This window comes from Paramormyrops kingsleyae, chromosome 8 (assembly GCF_048594095.1).
Source record: "Paramormyrops kingsleyae isolate MSU_618 chromosome 8, PKINGS_0.4, whole genome shotgun sequence".
In the NCBI taxonomy this organism is placed as follows: domain Eukaryota; kingdom Metazoa; phylum Chordata; class Actinopteri; order Osteoglossiformes; family Mormyridae; genus Paramormyrops; species Paramormyrops kingsleyae.
Window position 1 is genome coordinate 17262168 of NC_132804.1, and position 19359 is coordinate 17281526.

Below are 19359 nucleotides of genomic sequence, written 5' to 3' on the forward strand. Positions count from 1 at the left end.
TTTAAAACACATCTTCTTCGTGCTCTAGGATAAATATCGCTGACAGCACACAGAAGATAAATTGAGTAAAATGCATGACCAGGCAGGCCATTAAATACACTAACACGCTTGTGAGACATCCCCTTGCTAATGAAACACTACTTTGTTTGCCTAAACTGAATGCTTTTACAGTGGCATAAAAACGAATTAAGTTCTGTTTTAACAGCACATTGGGTACAGGGGATATAACTCAAGCCACAGCACAGAACTTGTTTCTCCTATTTATGAGGTTTTAGATTCAATTTCATTCATGGGTTCAGCAAAGGCATGGTTAGAGCCCTATGAATACCAAGTCAGTAAGTGGCAGTTGGTGTTCATAACAGCCACGACAGACCAATGGTGAGGGGAACCAGGAATGCATTTCAGGAGGAACATTATCGTGGGCAGGGCATGGAAACATGGATAATGACGTCCGAAAGTGCCTTGCTGCAGCTCAGCCTCAAATCAACATGACATCATGTGAAGGACGAGGATTTATGAGGCTCCTGGAATTCAGCCGCTGAAAATGGCTGATAATGTAGGCAAGCGGAACACGGCTTTCACAGATAACAATAATGCTGTAATTCCTGCCATCTTTAAGAATAATTAGCTAATCCCTACATCGTTCCTGTCATATCAAACATAATTACAAGTTTTCTTCATGTCAAAGGATAAAGTTAGGTAATACCCCCACAAAACCAGGAGACGCAGGTGTTCCGTGACTCCTAATATCTGGGGTAGAATGCTCATTTCACACGGTGTGACGTTATTGACACCTCACAAAATGTCTGGGATTCAGTAAGGTCTTCCACATTGAGTGGGGGGGTGGATTTCTATAGATAGCTACTGACCCCATCACAAAATATTCCACAATTGGTACATTTACATGCACAGCTAAGTCGAGCTATGGTTATAGCTCGCCTACGCCATTTAATCGGACTACCGTCCGTGTCGCAGTAGACATGTACGGGAGGCAAATCGATATATTGACCGAAGTACGTCCGACTCCGCTACGATAGATGGCAATATGGCTCCTTTCAGCTTGTTAGTATTGGGCTTTTTCTGGTTGATGTATTAAGTCACATTAAATATAATAAAATGGGCAAATGAAGTGACACAAGCTTTAATTGCAATTCAGGTCGGAAGGACAGATACAAGATCAGGATAACATAAATAAAGTATTTTGTATAATATATTGTGACAGCGCAGGACTGGAATTTGTTCAAATATTGCAATCTGATTTTGGTGTAATAAACATTGGGGTATGTATGACACAAAAAAGGAGTTTAAGATAAATTGCTCACAAACCTGTCTAGGAGTGATTTAAACAGCAAGGATGAACTTGGGGAAACAATGCAGCGCTCATGCAAACTTTAAAGTGATTTAAACATACACTAAATTATCATGAAATGGAATATTCATTAAAATTACAAAACTTGCTAACATTTTTTCCCAATGACAGAGTAAAAATGTTTTAGCGAGACTTTAACTCCCTGGCTATAATATTTGTACCAAACTGAAGGCAAGAAAAAGCCTGATATTAATGTAGCTTACTAGTGATGTAAGAATTGAATGTGCATAACATGCGATGTTGGGATAAATATCGCACCTCTTCCAGTCATACTACAGCCATTTTTTTAATCCGGTACAAAAAACCCTGCCTCAAATTGTAATGTCATTCCGCGCCGGTACCAGTTTTTATACCAGTGGAAAACCAACAACTCGAAGTACCGTATTTATGGTATTTTCTGGAAGTACCAAAAGTACGGTACCTGGTGCGGTGTAAAACCGCCCTTCGGTTGAGCGGTGTATTGGCCAGCTTTATCGCGCCGTAAGTCTCCTACGTGCTGCACATCCTCTGCTTTGCTCCAAGGGGAGGTTGGGACTGTGGAGCATGCGCAGAGTGTCTAGGCCAGTTTGAGTCCGAATGACCGTACACACGCAGGAGTAAATCGACTCCCAATCGCATGATCTGGGTGTCTTCGCATGACTTTGAGAAATTCGATTTCAGGCAGACTAACTTGTTTACCTGTACTTTTCAAGTCCGGTTTTAGTCGAACTGACACAATAATTGGATTTTCTTGGTGTGCATGTAAGCTTACCGAGCGTCTCAGGTAAAGACCACAATCTGTGAACCTCACCCCTGCTATCAGAAATACCTGTTCCTGGGAGGGGGGAACATTTTTAATCAGATAACCACTGGACTTCAGCGGCTGCAAAGGAAAAAAAAACTTAAGTAAATAGTTTCTGAAATATAGAACGTTGCACAATTATCAGTGATTATTATTAACTTGTATTTTATTAATATTAGGCACACATAGTACAGGTCACGGAATGGATCATATACTAAGCAACAGGGACTTAATGTTTAGATATTTTTCTTACAATTCTGCTATTATTATGCATTTCAGTTTCAGATTAAACAAGTCCAGCCATTTTTATTGTAGCTTCATGATTCATAATACAAAGTATTTATCTTTTTACTACTTTAAAGTACATTACATATTGTAAAGGAAAGTGGCAGAGTTAGCGGGTGTGTTCTAAATAATTTCATTCATACATATATATACAAACACACACACACACACACACACACACACATACACCTCCCTCCTCTGACTGAACACAGTGCTGCTGTGTTTGAAAACGCCCCCAAACACCAACACGTCTCTCCCTTTTACCAGCCGATTGAGGTGGAAAAAAACTCCCCAAAACCAAAGGAAGTTAATGTAAAGGCATTTCCATGACCTTATTTTTAGAGATTCGTTTACACAGAAGCCTCGTTTTACTTCTGAAATGAACTCATTTGCACTGGCCACAAGCAAAGCAAACCTCTGGCCTGGCCGCAGCCTCACTGCGAGCTGACGGGAATGTTTGGTTCAGGGACGAGACTCGGGGAAGGGAGGAGAGAAAAAAAAAAAAAAAAAAAAAAGCACACAGTGTCCAACAGACGCCGGCCATCTTAGCGAAGGCCAGACACGCCAGGAACGCGGTAAGTGATCAGGCGGCAAAACAGCTGGAAGAGACTGCGCCAGTCGCCCTGCCCCCACCCCTACCCCTACCCCACCCCGCCAACGAACATGCTAAGTTTCACACACGCGTGTAAGACTCACAGATGTCCAGGGCCTCGTCGGAGCCGTCGGGACAGTCCTTCTCGCCGTCACAGCGCCATCCTTTGGAGATGCAGGTCACCTGGTCCTTACACACAAACTGCTTGGGGCTGCAGGTCTTCGGAGCTGAAATGGACAGAAAATCATTGTACATGTACAACGGAACTCTAGGTGCTGGCCACCGATGCCACGTTAAAAAGATGAAGAAAAATAAAAAAACAAAACAAAAAAAAAAGAAATGAAAGATGATAATATATACAATATAGATGTACAGTATCAAGCTGAATGGTGGATCAAAATGAAGAAGTTACAAAACAGTTGACAACCAAAAGGCGATCAGGCAAACTCCTCAGGAGTCCCGGAACCCAAGACCACTTAACACTGCGCCAAACTCAGATCTCAGACGAGGACAGATGTCAGCTTCCTCAGACGACATCCAAGACCCTTGGAAGTCACACCAGAACATCGAGTGATGTTTTCTTTTAACTCCAGTGGGTAACATGGAGTTTAAACAGTGGATCCTCAGACAAATTCATATAAATTCTGCCATCACTACTACGGTATGGGTGCACTTTCATAAACTCATCCCAGTCGGTTAACTAACTTCACTCTGGACTGTTACAGTCCACTACATTAAGATGGGTCAGTTCTAATATATTATGCCAAAGAATCAACAATTAGTCAGTGATTAAATGTTGTGAATTTACGAATTCAGGCATCAACGTGCTTCTGAGGAAGCGTTGGCTAATCCAAATCTCAGCATAAGTGAAAAGTTCTTGTTCTGTGAAATCTGGAACAAGGCCAGCTTGCAAAATACGGAACGGGGCCATCAGAATTTAGGCTTATTATCAAAGGCTGGGTTAAACAAACAAGCCGCATGCCTCAGAGGCCGGAGGGCCCCATCTCGGTGAGAGCTGTAATTTGTCTATGATCTCATCTATGAGCAGATATGAATAAACCTTCTCAACTCAAAGGTAGCACACAAATGTTAAGGACATTTTTACTCCTGCCATCAAAAGAATCCCTCGTGTGCCCCCTGAAAAAACGAGGAATATTCCGTCGCCGAGACCCATGCAGGTGTTGGTTGCCCAACATCATACAGTATGTACTGAAGAGTGAATCTTCTCACGTACTTAACCACAAATGATTCATGTGCGAGACTAACCATTACTGATGAACCAACGGTGGGTGACAAATTCAAACTCTGATGTTGCAGCTATTCCCGGACTGAATGAGTTTAGCTGACTGACATCTACGGCAGTTAACGAAGTATGACCCAACTTTAATTCCAGACCGCTGCTCTTAACAGAGCGAGGAAGCTACAGAAAGGCGTACAAGCGACCAGTGTGCCTCATTCACTGGCCAAGCTGGAATTTTCCAACCTCATGGTGGTATGGGGAAACAGGCAAGGGGTCAAACCAGGTCCACAAGCAGGCTTTGTCTCCAAAAGGCCAGAGCAGGCTTCATTAATGAGGGCATTTCAAGTTTCTGCAAGCCTCTTACTTCCAAAGAAGACTCAACCTTTGTTTTTTAAGCCCTAGGACAGTTTGACAGAACAAACCATCAGAACAGTCATACAGTATTTTAAATCCCCACAGAAGCTGAAAGCTATGGACGAATACTGATAAAAAGCACATCTCCTCTGTAATGAGATCAATCCAGGCCTGGCATTAATGCGCCCACAAACACTACAGTCTCAAGCCAAAAAAAGAAAGGGAACAGAGGCTCAAGGCACCAACGGCTGCCTTTGTGGGCGAAGTTCTGTTAACTTAACCAGCATGTTTACTCAAAAAAAGAAAAAAAAATACATTTATTGTTATTTATTTTTTTAATTAAAAAAAAAAAAATCATCTCAACCCACGGGGATATGAACCTGCTTCAGAGAAAATACAACATTCAAGCTGTCTCACAGATGGATACATTTTAGTATTCATGCTAATGCAAACCCTTGGAAAAAAATGCCATCATGAAATGGTAATTTACTGGACGTACAGTGTCACTGCTCCATGAGAAAGACCTCCTGTCCTGCTGCACCTAGCTGGCCACGGATATTACTGGCCAGTTGAAGGGTCTGGATGTTATTCAGTTGAATGGAGCACAATGCACACAACTTGATGACCTTCCCATTTGCTCACATGCCCACTGAGCTGGGGGAAACGTGCGTGAATGAAAGACTAGCTTATACCCTAGAGTAACACCACAGAAATGCACTGGGGGCCATCCTGCCTGCTCAGGCACATAAGCTTTAAAATAACACAGGGAAGAATGTATATGAAAGTATACTATCAAATGTTTACAGTGTTATTCCTGGGCGGCTACAGCACGTGTTATTTTGTTTCTTCATCCAAGCTGATGAACGTTTAATCACTTTTACAAGCTGGGAGTAGAAATGTAAAGGTTAAGCGGTCCTGAGACTGGTGCCAGCTTCAGGTTACCAGTGAGGGTCATTACCCAGTGTCACCTGCTAACAGAGTACAGACTTCGAAAGGTGGGGCATAACCCAGCTAGCACAGCATCATTGCCGCCCTCTGGGCGGGAGAGGGACTGGGCAGGCCCCCGCTGCAGAGCGGCAAGACCGCGGCAGCGCTCCCGAGTCCCGGCGACTGATTCCCAAAAACCGCAAAGGTACCGATTTGGTAAAAAAAAAACCTAGATAACAGAAGCGAGGGAGCCGGAAGCAATCTCAAGGCTATTTTCGGCGCGGGGATTTGGACAGAGGAGAGGCGGCCTGTCATGCCCTAGTGACGGCTAATGTCACATGACAAGTGTCTGTCAGTCAAGAGGCACCCGCCTGCTCATCCTCGTCCCTCTGCCAGCGCGACGTGGAAGCAGAAGCACCAAGGGCCCGAGGGCCCTTGTTCATCAAAGCCACGATGATATTTCAGTGAACTGTGCCAAGCCAGAGCTGAGCAGAGACAAGTTTTGTTTCGTTTGTAAAAATACTTACGCACTTGCCTCGGGATTATTTTAAGGCATTACATGAGCAAAGGCAGAATGGAGACCTTTCTCCGGCATCGCGGTGGCCAGCCAAAGTGCCCGGCCACACAGGGGGCTTTTTAAAACCCGAGTCGCCCAGCAATGACCTCAGGACCACATGAAGCAGGTCAGTGTGTCCTAATGTTTTTCCCCTTAAATAAATTAAAAAAAGGGTCCATGACACATTCACTGACAGTGGAGAAAACAAAGACTTGGGAGCCAGAATGTCTCGTTATTTTACTCTTCCGGATGTTATTTTTCCTGTTACCTTCGGCAAGGTATGCTAATTTAGCAACAGTAACGCAAAACTTCTAAAACCATCATTGCCGAATTAATTCCTGCACGAGGAGCTGGTGTGTCGGAACCACGGCGGACATTGGCTTCATTCCCGCTGCGCTACAGACACTATCTTAATGTCAAGGAGACGAAGTGTCCAGCCATTATAACCCTGATCACTTAGCATGCGGGCCGGAAAACAAAGATGGAAAAAATTAAGTGGTTGGCAGTCAAAGGAAATTTCTCCATTTTCGTTTTTCCCTTCAAAGAACGAGCCCTCCATTTTATGACAAATTTCACTGTTATGTCACTTCTTAGTTACACTGAAGGCTTAAGTGCATTGAATGGCAGCGGTAAACAGTCTGAATGGCATCATGCACATTCAATGGCGGTGATTTTAGTCCGAATTACATCACAGCTCATAGTATCGTTTTCTCGTCTCTTTGATGTTACGATACTAACCTTTTAGCAGTGTCAGAGGGAGATGCCCCACAACCTCCCCAGCAACACAAAAGCATAATCAGGGGTCTCTATAATAACTAAGCACCATGCCACTAGAAGCCATCTTTGAGTTGATCACAGGGGAGCCGCCAGAGATGTCGGGCCCCATGAAAGCATATTGTATTCGGCCCCCAACCCAGACCAATCCAGTTATGTTCCAAATGTTTTAGGGCCCCGTCATTCAGGGGCCCTTGGATTACTCTCCCCCCCCCCCATCACACCCCTTTACAGCACCCCTGGTTGAACGCAAGTGTTACCCAGTGCAGATTTCTAGAAACACACGCTGAAGGCGGACTTGACCGTACGTCATGAAGTCCCCGTGAACGGCGCATGCCGCAAGGTCCCGGGGCTGTTCCCTGCACAGATTAGCCCCCGCCTCCAAGCTAGGGGGGGGGGAATCATGCAGGTGCACATCTGCACCAGGAGACCGTAAGGCACCCTGAGTACAATGAGTCACCCTGAATGAGGGCATATGCTAAGCACTTAGACAGGCGGGGGGTGTGGCACACAGCCAGGCTGCAGGGTGCAGATGCCCCCCCACCCCCACACCACAAGCGGGCCAGTTCAGAGGCCCAGCATGAGGAATCTCACACTTGCCATCAAAGGACCGCCCACAGTGTCACCTTGTTTATTCAGTTAGCCATGTGCTAAACGCCGCGTTGACGGCCATTTGGGTCATTTACCTCCCCCTCCCCCTCCCCACTGCTGACCACGCCGACTTGCAAAGCTCTCTGTATGCTGAAGAGAAAAAGCACACCCCCCGACTTCAAATCAAAAAACACCCAACTAGGCAAGTTCAAATTTCCACCCAGGTCACAGGGCTGGAGCCCTTTCACATTCCTTGGAACGAGGCGGACGGCCCTCCGCACCTCTGGGTACGGCCTGCCATACCAGCAAATCACTCTTAGAATGTCCTGCCTGCATTTAAATTCCATTAAAACTGACTGGTGTTGCTCTCTGGACACATTCACAGTGGCATTTAAAAAAAGTCATTACCCAATAATTACTGTGTGTTAATTAAGAAGGGGATTCTGATTAAGGATGTTCAGAAGTCCAACTGAGTACATCAATCCAGTTCTGTCCAGGGAGTCTGAGGGAAGGTGGACATAGGGGAGCTTCTGCAGATCAAAAAGGGACAAAGCAGAGCAGGTGAAGCTCTAATTGCTATTTTAGGTTTATTCTTCCACTAATCAAGCTTCCCAATTCGCCTTGGCAGGAGGGTACAGACACTCGCGTTTCAATTCGTTACATTTGAAACCACTGAACAGACTCAGAACTGTCATCCACTGGCTGCTTGAATCTATTCACTAAGGTTAGGCAGAATTGTTAAAAATAACCCGCCAGGTTGACTGCATGGTTATCTGGGTAATTATGTGAACTATGCTCTGGCACCATTTTAATGATTTACCCCCATTTATGGGACCTACATCCTGCAGAACGTTCAGCTTGTGTGCACTTCCAGAAAGGCTAAACTGTTCCCCTCTGACCAACTCCAGCTCCCCAGAGGTCACATGACTTCATTCTGGCCTGGCTATGCCTATAAAGGGCTGTAATCTTCGCCACAAACTTCATATTGTGTACATTTCTGATGGTGGGCTGAGCTTTTGTTAGAGCAAGCATATCTAATAAGGCGCCCTTAACTCTGGGCCACTCCCACTAAAAGCGGCAGGTGACACACTTTCACTTGGAACTGTACCCGAGCCACAAGACACAGCCTCGGTCACAGAAGGGCACTCTCACTGGTCAAGCCAATCAGAAGGCACCAGCTGCTACCCTTAACAACAAAAGGAGGGGCTTAAAAATCAGACCATGACCAGGAAAGAGGTTGCTGTTTGCGTCAGTCCATCCAGGGAGCATTAAGGCTCTTCGGAGAAGGCGGCAAACTCGCCCAATATATCATCGCGCTGTAGTGCCTCATCCCAAGAAATGCAGTGCATGCAGTGGGATTCGCCTCTCTGGGTTGCGAGGGGGTGCACATACTGTCACGCTTACACATTTGGTCTGAATAAAAATTCCTCGGCAGTGCGATACAGCATACCAGATGACAAAGCATCACTTTAAAAACTTTTTTTTTTTCTTAAATTGCAAATTAATATATATAGAAAGATTATTTTATGTCACCCCCCAAACAATTTTGGAGTTAACATCCAGAAAATCACCTTGGTAACGATCCGGAAAAAACCTGGAGCAGAAGGGGGCTCTGGCAGCGCTTTTGGGCTGTCCACCATTTGTGTTTCGTCCCTCCCCCCCCAAAGAAGTAGCCAAGAAAGGGGAAAAAAAAACCCTCAAACAAGCATCTCCTGTTCTGTCAGCCAACGGCAGGGCTGTGGCACCGCGCCATAGAGCGGAAGCCGCCGTCACGTTCCAAGCGCTTAAAAAGCGGAGCTGGCAGGATACATGTCCTGTCTCTCGCACCCGAGTCCCGCACACCTGCGGGAGGCGCCACCCCCCCCCCACCCCCCGGCGCCGACTCGCCGAACGCGGTGCGCTGTGGACACGCCACGTGTGTTTGGGTTCTGCTACAATTCAGCCTCCCCATGACGGGTGAAATGGAGGGGGCCATTAAGCCACACCGTGGAACCGGGTCAAGTTTAGTCTGCTGGCGTCGACGGGGGCTTGGCGATGGACAGCATGCAGGCCCAGGAATCTGTATTGCTGAGAGGCTGAAGGAAAATGTTTAGGGTTCTTCAAATGCCTCTTTAGAGAACTTGCTTTCACAGGAGAATTTTGTCCACCTATTGATGTGGGGGGGGGGAGTTTGATTATAAAACTATAAGCTGCATAAATAAACAGTAATGAGGCAATTAAAATGAACCACTCAGCTGGCTATTAACCCTCAGAACTCAGGATTTCTTGGCGATGGGGGGAAATGAGGCTTGACACCCCCTGCAGATGCAGGCACCCAACATTTGCCCAATCTGTCTACAGGCTGCAGCCCTGGATGCAGGACGACACATGTGCTTGCATGTAAATGTCAGAGAACAGGCTGGGGGGGGGGGGGGGGGGGTGCAAGATAATAACATAGGGGGTGCTGGAAAGGTTTCTCAAGTGCTTCCGAATTCCCTTAACTGCCCCCCCCCCCCCAACCTCAAATGCAACCACAACAAAAGGAAGGCTGGTTGACCTGTGGTAACCTGATAAGGTTATACACTCCGGAGGCTTAAACACAGTCATCATGCGGGGGGGTCCTTGGCTTTATGCCCAAACCCTCACCCGACACACAGTAGTAAAATAGTAGTAGAATCTGCCAATTTATCATACGGAGTAAAACATGAGAGCCGACTAAGCATTCCTCATCTCGTGGACTTGAAGTAGACAACATAAACTGATTGGGAACGAAGTTATTTGTGTGTGTCTCTGTGTATCTGAATGATTTATGAAAGTGTAGTAAACTGCGATTGACCTGTTCACTTCAAATCGCCGAGTCAAACGGACTTCCCTGTTTTAATGAGCGCAGACATCTTCATTTTTCAGAGGGGGCAAGATATACAAACATGGAAAGATCAAAGTGGCAGAAAGAGGGCAGCAGCCCGAGTTATGAAAGCCGAACGTGACGGAGCCTGCCGGGGCAGGCCCCGTAAAAATAGGTCCGATCAGCTCTGATAGTTTAGTAATGGCTCAGTCAAACAGAACCACTAAATGTCTTCATAATGCCCTGCTATTGTGACGAGATGCTTCTGAATGTCAAATGATTACGAGAGTGAAGTGAACACGAATGGTTAAAGATCAACTAGGAACTGACTAGTTGAGATGATATCCTGTAGTGCACATGTAGATGTTTGGGTGATTGAACCTGCAGGATTTTCCTTTGGGCAGTTGTAGGGGAAGCCTCTGACTGTCCTCAGACTCTGCTAAGGACATTCAGTCCTTTATGACCGAGTGTCTGTAATAGAATGTTTTGCTGATGGATATCTGGTCCACGTAAAAATCTCTGCGGAGAATCTTAAGATCATGGATCTCAAAGTAACTTTTTCGTGGTCGGTCTTAAAGAACATTCCAGTTCAGACCTCGGGCGGCATCAGTTAACCTAACCACTGAATCTTACTGAATGGAGCCAGCAAAACGAACCTCGAGACACTGTCACACACAGGTGGTCACGAATCCCGGCTGCAAGATAAAAGAGGGGAGGAGGCAACCATAAGAACGGAATATTGTTTATCCGAAGTCCCGGCAAATCCCGTCTTGTCCTCATTACATAACGGCTTCGCTGATGCGCCAAGCTGGATCCGCACAGACACAGCTGCAGTCAGAGCCCATAATGGCCCTGAAAGGCACCTATTTAACCGTCAAACAAAGTCTGGCCTCTGCAAACAACTTTAAAAAAAGACAGAGATGGATGAAAATGACTACAGTCATTAAGTAAATTCCCCTTTGGACGTTCCAATTTCAGGGCATTGAGGTACTTCTTTGGACAAGACCATTTGAGTTTGCTAAAACTTGACCCCCCTGATGTTAGCTACTACACCTCCCCTCCCTCGGGGCCTCAGCTTGGTTCACAGGAAGGTGCACGATGACTCGGGTCACCATGCTAGCCCACCTACGTTTCCACGAGTGGCCAGCCAACCAAGCAACACCCGCCGGAAACGCCAACTCCAAACCAGCCTTAATTACTTAAGCAGCTCCCAACATGACGGCATCATTTAATAAGGGCCGTTCTCATCTCCACGGCGACGAGTTCACAGCGAAACACTCGAGTGGAAAAGTGGAGGGCTGGGAGACAAAACGCAGAGTTCGACATAAATCCTGGCAGCTCAGCCACCGCTGCTAACTAGTTTTAATCGTTAAAGCCTGTTTTCAGACACCGAGGAACAAAGAGTAACGCTCATGCTAAGTATATAGAAAGGGGATGAAGGAAAGGTTAGGCGGTAGGGGAGTGAAGGAAACGGGCTTAGTTAGGAGCAGGCCCAATAGGATCCGCTGACTGCTTTGGACATTCATTCAGCGCCCAATTGAGAGTCAACTGAAAAAGGGAACAACAAGCAGCAGAACATAAAGACTGTTTTTGTTTCTCTTCTAATCTCCTCAGAAGACCTGGATCCAGGAGCCAGCAGCTAAGGAACCAGGGTGGACATCACGGCTAAGGACTTGTGTGTAACAAAGAGGAATTGCGCCGTCAGCACAACCTAAGAGATGCACACTGACTTCCAAGCGACTCAGTCTCAGTGAAACTAAAGTGTCACAAGACACTATGACCAAGAAAAATTTGGCTTCCCAGCGAGAACCATTGCACGATCAAACGGGGACATTTACATCAAGGAAAATTTAGGAGAAATTTAAAAAGTGTTACTTTTAAAAAGTGTTTAAAGGATTGCAAATCAATCTTGTCTGTAGAGTACAATACTGTTTCACTGGAGCTTTAAGACTGATTGAAGACTTTAGATTTTTGATTCAAGCGTCACTAGCGATATATCAAGAACATTGAATTATGTACAATTCACGGACTTAGAGGGTCTGCAGAGTAAATATAGAAAGAGCCATTGAAATACTCCATACTAAAGAATTATGGGTTTGCACTAATTGAGGGCTGAGGGAGAATGAGGTTCTCCCCAATTGAGGAACACAGCCAGCAGCGATCCAAGGAATTAATTACCGTGCCCTAATGAGATGTGAAAGCCCGACATATGATTCACAGCGATGCCAGTCCTGCCAAAAACAGGCCTTGTATGTGCTGCAGTACCCAGCCCAGGGTCCAAGCAGGGCCCGCTTCTGAATTAGGCAGATCACATGTCAGGAGATTTCAAAATCGGCAAAATGCAAGCATCACTTCCTCTTGGAGACTTTAGGTTAGCCGAAATGCTGACAAAATAAATATGTAAACTCCACAGAATGTTACATTTAAGACTAATAAAAAAATATATAGAAAGATTTTTTTTTTTTTTTTAAATCCCATGTTCTCACATGTAGCCCTGACTCACAATCCAGGTTGTTTACAGATCACTGCCTGCCATTTGTGGAGTTTTACAAGCTTTCCATGCCAATACATAACTATACAGATCAATCCCAGTGACTTCCGAGTGTACACAAATAAAATAAAAAGGAGGAAATTATTCATAAAATGCATTTCCCTCCAGCAAGCTTCAAATTTTAATGTCAGAAACCATTAAACCGTCAAAAGAACCTACCACAAATGGTCAATATATGCAACCTCCTAAACTTCACTTGAAAGCGAAGACCACAGACGAAGTCTGGTTAACTTTAAATCTGCAAACTTAAAGCTCAATCTGCTAGAATCTTCAATGAGTAACAGAGGAACATGAAGGTGAATCGAACATTCTCTGGCTGTCCAACTTGGCCATAACATCAGAAGGCAGATGTGTATGTAAAGGACTTGCAGAGAGTGCAAAACAAAAACCAAGTAAAGAAAGGAAGAGAAAACATCTTTAAATGTTTAATTCTACAATGCTCAAAACAAAATGTACATGCTCTCGCCCTATCCCAAAAATTAATAATTACATCTCTGAGAACCACACAGCTTAGAAGGTAACAAGCTGTAGTGTTTATAACTAAGACAATGTTCATATTTTCCCCACGCATCTCCACGAAGCAGCAGGAAGCGTATCCAAGGTATGGCAAGACAGACAGAGTCCAGGGTACCAGGACGCAGAAAGTGCTGAGAGAAACTGTGTAACGACGAAACTATGGAGCTTTGACCTCACTGTGGAACAACTTCCCAACAGCTGCCTCAACTAATCCACAGAGCTGGGCTTCAGCCTACTGTCCTCTGGGCTCTCCACCCAGAACTATTCATCCCTCCACACCGCCACCAGAACATTCACACACAGATGCTTCAGCCTAGGGATGGTATTTTCCTTCAGGGTTACTGGAAGGATAACGTGATGTTTGCCCCAACACCAGATGAAGATCTTGATGCTCCTGATTTGTGACTCCTTCCCGGCAGTATAAACTACATCCAGTCATCCCAGTAAAAGTTAGGAAATTCCATCTGGAGCCAAGCGCATCCCTTCCCCCAGAGCTACGCATACTTCCTGGATTAATGGCCTTCCTCCATCCAGATGTTGAACACGGAGTTGGTGGGGTTGGCGGGGGTCCACTTCTTACTCGCTTCTAAGTTGTGCAAGTTCTTTAACCCTCACTCTACCACAACCGTAAGAGGCCCCGAAGGACAAACCACGGACGAAAAAATAAAAAAGCAACCATGACAAATCTGAAAAAGGCTATATGTAATATGAAGTGGACCTGGTAATTCTTTCTGTAAGAATCCAATGACATTCCACCCACATGGACCTGTTGCTGGCCTCATCTGCGTAATCACACCAAGCGAGCTCGTATACGTCAGGTAACAATCGAACCAGGGTTTGACAATAAAACGAATTCTCAGTTCCTTTCAAACTTATGGATGACTCAAAGTTGTGATTCTTTCTCGTATTTTCATCCCATAGTTTCACACGTCGCTCCCATTCCAGTGGTTGTCACTGCCAAAAGTGCCGTAATCAATTTGTCATGCTGCCACCTTGAGCTACGGCTGACTTTCTGCAGACACATTATATTTGTTTCTTCAATCCTTACAGTCCCGGACCCATTCCATCTGAATGGAGAAAAATTATCACCTCTTCCGTTACAAGTGCTTCTCGAGAAGAGGAACTGCCTGTCCTCTTCAGGGTGCAAGATATTTTTTTTTTGTGCAATGGACATATGCCTTTAATTGGGAGTGGTGGTGGGTCATACCATTTAAAGGATTGTTAATTGACCAAGTACCAAACAGAGGCTTTAAAAAAGCACATCAGACAGTCCCAATAACAAGCATCTCTCATCAGCCAGAAACTACAAAAAAGAACAACTGAAGCACAGTGGGCCCTTGAAGTTTAAACATAAAATCTAAATTTGTTGAATAACACTTTAGAAGTACTTGAAACATGCCCAAGTAAAGCCAGCTACTGCTTTGAAAGTGTTAAGAAAGCAGATAACCAGTCAAGATATGGCCCTGAATGGAAACACCACATTTATAAAGTATGGATTTTTACCATAACAATCAGCTTGTCTTCCAGTCAAGGACAAAGGCCATTCGTCATGCCTCGGCATACGTGCCAACTGATCATGCATGTAGAACGCACAGGCGGGTCCTTTGCATGCACCAACAGGGTCCTAGTGGACTCCCCAGCTGCAAACAACACGGGCAGTCAGCGAAGTTCTTCTAAGGTCAGCTTGGACTTCTCATTGTCATAGACAGACCAACTTATAGCAGTGATGTGAATAACCTACAGAAACCAGAAAGGCTCCATTACAGCTCGACTGTCATTCAGGGCCTCTCACAGGTTAATACGAGTGGGCTAACAGGTGTATTCCTCATTTTCGCATTTTGCAGAATTTTATTAAAATATATCACTTGTTCCCAATGGTGGAAGCCTTTGTCCCTTCGTCTTTCTGTTTGTTGCTGTAAAGCCCAAATTGCCCTCCAGGGATAAAGACAATGCGTATCTATATCTACTGATTTAGTAAGGATCCACGCTGCAGCAAAACAATTGTAAGCTACAAAACCAGAGATGCAATTTGAAAAGACCGTGAACCATGAGGATGTTTGGTTCACCGGCAGTTTCAGTGATTCACTCTGCAGAATCCCCGCCGACCTCCTAGAGGGCCATGAGTTCAGACTTGGCCTCAGTGGCATGTATACAACATCTATACATCCTTCTCATTTTCTCCTCATGTTCATGAGGTCTGTTCTCAAGAACCAGTGACCTTTAGCATTTGGTTATCTGCTGGTGCACTGGCTAGAGTGCATCCCTCTCTGGACCATATACTTTGAGTCAAACGAAGAGTTAGTCAAAAAACAAATGATGTATTATTTGACTTTCAGATACAAAGTTATGATTTGATTTATACCATTTCAGATCCACTTAAGGATCTATCATGGTATGTTAGGCATCTCTTTGAGGACTACAGAGACCAGCTAAGATTTTTTTTTGAGACCAGAGTAAAATATTAACAGGCTCTTTGTTTATTTCATGCAGGTTATTTGTCAGTTTGACTTGCACAGTCCACGTGTACTATGCTCTCTGATGTCACGGTGCCATAACTGTTTGGGCAATCAATATCCAATGCTTCATGACTGAAATCAAGGGTTCAACAGTAAAGCTGAAGCCACTTTTGTGAGGTTCAAATAACATTTGAGATTTAACAATTAAAAATACATTATTTTAGGAGACTGATTGAGTATTTTTTTAATAGAACACAGTCTTTCACAGGGTGCAAGATACATGATGACTGAGCCATTTCTCCAGAAGATGTTCGGGCTGGGGTCTCCTGTTGGTGGTGGGGGGTCAGGTAGAGAGGCCGAAGGGGGGTTGGGGGGCGGAACATTGCTTCCACACGCACGCCCTTCTTTATTGCGAAATGCATCGGGGAGGCGCTTGCTTAATTGTTTCCAGAAGTTCCGCGTGAATTCTAAAGGGGGGGGCGTTCAGACCCTCGTGTCTGGCCGGCTTTTACATGCAGGAGCGCACTGTACATATAAACGGCATCGATGTCCCACAAGGCGATCTAGTGATAACTGGAGACGAACATGGGAAAAATCACAATAAATGAATAATTAACCGGATTCTGGGTGATCGCCACCTGAGCGGCCGCGGTAAATAAAGCCACCCCACCCCCCAACCCGTACTCCCCAGTCCAGGGCCCCTCAAACAAATGGTAGCCATTTAACTCTGACAATCCGTGGTTCCCAAAAGCCCCCCCTGCCGCTGGTCCCGAGCCTGCTTTGGAAAGCCGACGATTTGCCATGCCGTGAGAGATATGGGGTACGCGACAAGGATGCAGACTCAATGCTCAAATGCTACAACAGAAAATAATGAATTAAAAAGCACATCCCTGTCTGATTCACCGATGATGGCGATGGGGGAGGGAGGTAAAGAAAGCTTAAAGGGCGGACGCGTTTATACAAGACGAAGACATGACAGAGGAGCAGGTAACACACTAGAAAGCGCCGCGGTGGCGTCGCCCTCATCGCAGCAGATACGCCGCCAAATCAGCGCCCGAAACTGCGCAACTGTGAGACACCGGATCCGAAAAACGGGAAAATAAAACATAATGGACAGCTGATCACGCTGGGGAAATGCAGGGGCAGCTGCTCCTATCACCCGCCAGGCCGCCCCATCACACAGCAGCACACAAGCCACAGCAAACAATAATAATATTACCAATTCAGTATCCGACCTACGCAATACAGACATCAGGCTTGCAGCGATGCGATCACCACGTTTGGTCTTTGTGGAATAAAAATCAGACGCGATCCAGACGATCAATCCCCCCTCGCCAAACTAACGCGCCATTACCTTTTCGATTTACATATTTGTGACATTATTGCCGCTCCGGTGCCCGGGTTTGCATGTGCATTGTCAAAAAACACTTATTTAAACGCAATCAAACACAAACGATGAATATTGTGCGTAGTGCTGCGTCAAAACAGCAATCAGCTCCCAAAACGATAAAATAGACGAATTGCAAATAACCGCAGGACATATTAACCAGTTGCAGCGATTACAGTAACAGATTCGTTTTATTCGGCGGGTCTGCTTTTTGGCAGGTACGTAAGTAGTTGGTGAAGATTCATTTCACGAACAAGTGGTATGCATCACATTTCTGGTATCAAAGACACGCAGCAGACTGACAGACTGGGTCGAATGAAACAAAAAAAATCAACAACAGTGTCCGCCAATCGGTAAATGCAACAAATGCACACGTTGGAAAAAAAGGCCGATAAATCAGTTTTGCTTACCATCAATTGCTCTGGTGGGAGCAATCACCTCCAAACTGCGCGAAAATCCCAGGAAAAGCAGCGCCGTCACCAACATGCTGACCGCATACGATAACATTATGGATGTGTAAAAGGGAGAAGGACAAAAAGGAATAACAGAAATCCTGAAAAGAATTAAACTCCAAGCCGCCCTTGTGAGCTCGTGGAGCGGCAGCTAGCTGGCTGCCTGGGTGCTGTACCCCAGTGTTTTCCCTGTGCGCCCTCCAACACGCATTCAATGCGATCTGCAAATGCACGGCTGCACGTAGTGATAAAGATGCCTTCTCATGGAGAAAGAGAGAGAAAAGGAAGGAAAGAAAAGGCTTCTCCAGCCCCTACGAGGCTACGGGCTGTTCTGATGCGAGGCGACCATGTAGCGACCTTTACTGATCATCGGCTAACTTACAAGCTACATAGAGAATTGATTTTAAAAATGGAAAAACGGGACAGGAATAATTGGGTTTGTCAAATACGTAACCAAACCAAAAGTCTGGGACACGTAAAACGTCTTATTTACATTTGCGCGCACGCCTGTGACAGCTGGCGCAACTGTGCGTGGTAAAACAAAAAATTAAAAAATAAAATAAAAAGCTTTTTTGTCCAGTGCCCCCACCGCCTCCGTTGCTGGTGGTTACAGATTGAGCGGAGAGAGAGAGGGGAAGAAAGATACCAGCCTCACAGCACAGCGGGCAGCCGCATGACGTAACTCAACCCAATGAAAAAACCTGATTTTTATTCAACGCATATCCAGCGATGTGTAGTATGATTGGCGCTCTCTTCCCGACTGGGAATTTCTTGTCCAATGAAAATCAAGTGCGAAAAGCATTCGTTGAGAAAAACAACGGGCATACCAAAAGAGTAAAAAAACACTTAGCTACGCGGCATTCTTGGTGTGCGCAAGCGCTGGTTTTGAAGTACACTTCTTTTTTCAGTACCCTCGATCTCCTTCCACGGGTTTGATAGTCATTCTGCAGCTGCAGCCATATTCGTAGAAACTTGTAAACACCGGACACCCTGCCCATTTGTTTAGAGTATCAAATGCGTGTAGAAACCAGAAATTCACATGGGACAAAATTACTGTTAAAATGCATTCAACGTACCCCTTCGGCGTTTGAGCTGTCCTGCTGTCCCTTCATGGAATACAAGCCACGAATAAGTTTAAAATTTAAGTAGTATATCCTTCGGTTATACGTGCATACCCCAGCGTTGTGTCGTGTGCTGCCCCGCCCCCGCGCGACCCTGTCCAGAATTAGGAGTTGTAGAAGGTGGTTGGATAGTTAGATGGTTGTAGTATGACCAACATTAACCGTCTAAGGAGATAGTAAAGGGGAGCAGAGCTGAAGCAATATTTTACTGCGCCGCTGATATATGTAAAAAACTGGAATTTGCATGATTTTATTTATGCGATATATGTGGATAAACATCACCTAACAGAACTCTAAATAACTATTAAGGTCCTTCTTCAATGCAAATTAATTCTTGTGTTATTTTAAATAAAGAGATCACTTAAATTACTCACTCATGGATATTAAGTTTCATTTGTCACAGGTAGCGTCTTGAATACTGATGGCTGAGGAACTCTTAATGTACTTATCCCAAACTATGTCAATTACAGAATGGTTTTCCACACCTTCAAAAAAATTGTGCATGAGAACTAATGATGTGTACCAAAATGTATGTTCAAGTAGCCATGGCAACTAGAAATCCCCAAGGACTGTCTCACCTCTA

The 19359-nt window shown here is 45.1% G+C and overlaps 1 protein-coding gene across 5 annotated transcripts in view; it reads right to left on the bottom strand.

Annotated features, from left to right (window-relative positions):
- Window positions 1-18750, bottom strand: part of LOC111855263 (low-density lipoprotein receptor-related protein 1-like) — a 99735-nt gene extending 80985 nt beyond the window's left edge. For 4 of the 5 annotated variants that reach the window (XM_072715339.1, XM_072715337.1, XM_072715338.1 and 1 more), the window contains exons 1-2: window positions 17614-18292; window positions 3132-3254 (exon numbers count right to left, since the gene is read on the bottom strand). In XM_072715339.1, coding sequence (XP_072571440.1) covers window positions 3132-3254; window positions 17614-17710 — 220 coding nt within the window. In that variant the 5' untranslated portion in view covers window positions 17711-18292. Of the gene's footprint in view, window positions 1-3131; window positions 3255-17613; window positions 18293-18731 lie in introns of those variants that run through there. The other variant, XM_072715340.1, reaches the window with a different exon arrangement.
- Window positions 18751-19359: the final 609 nt, after the last annotated feature.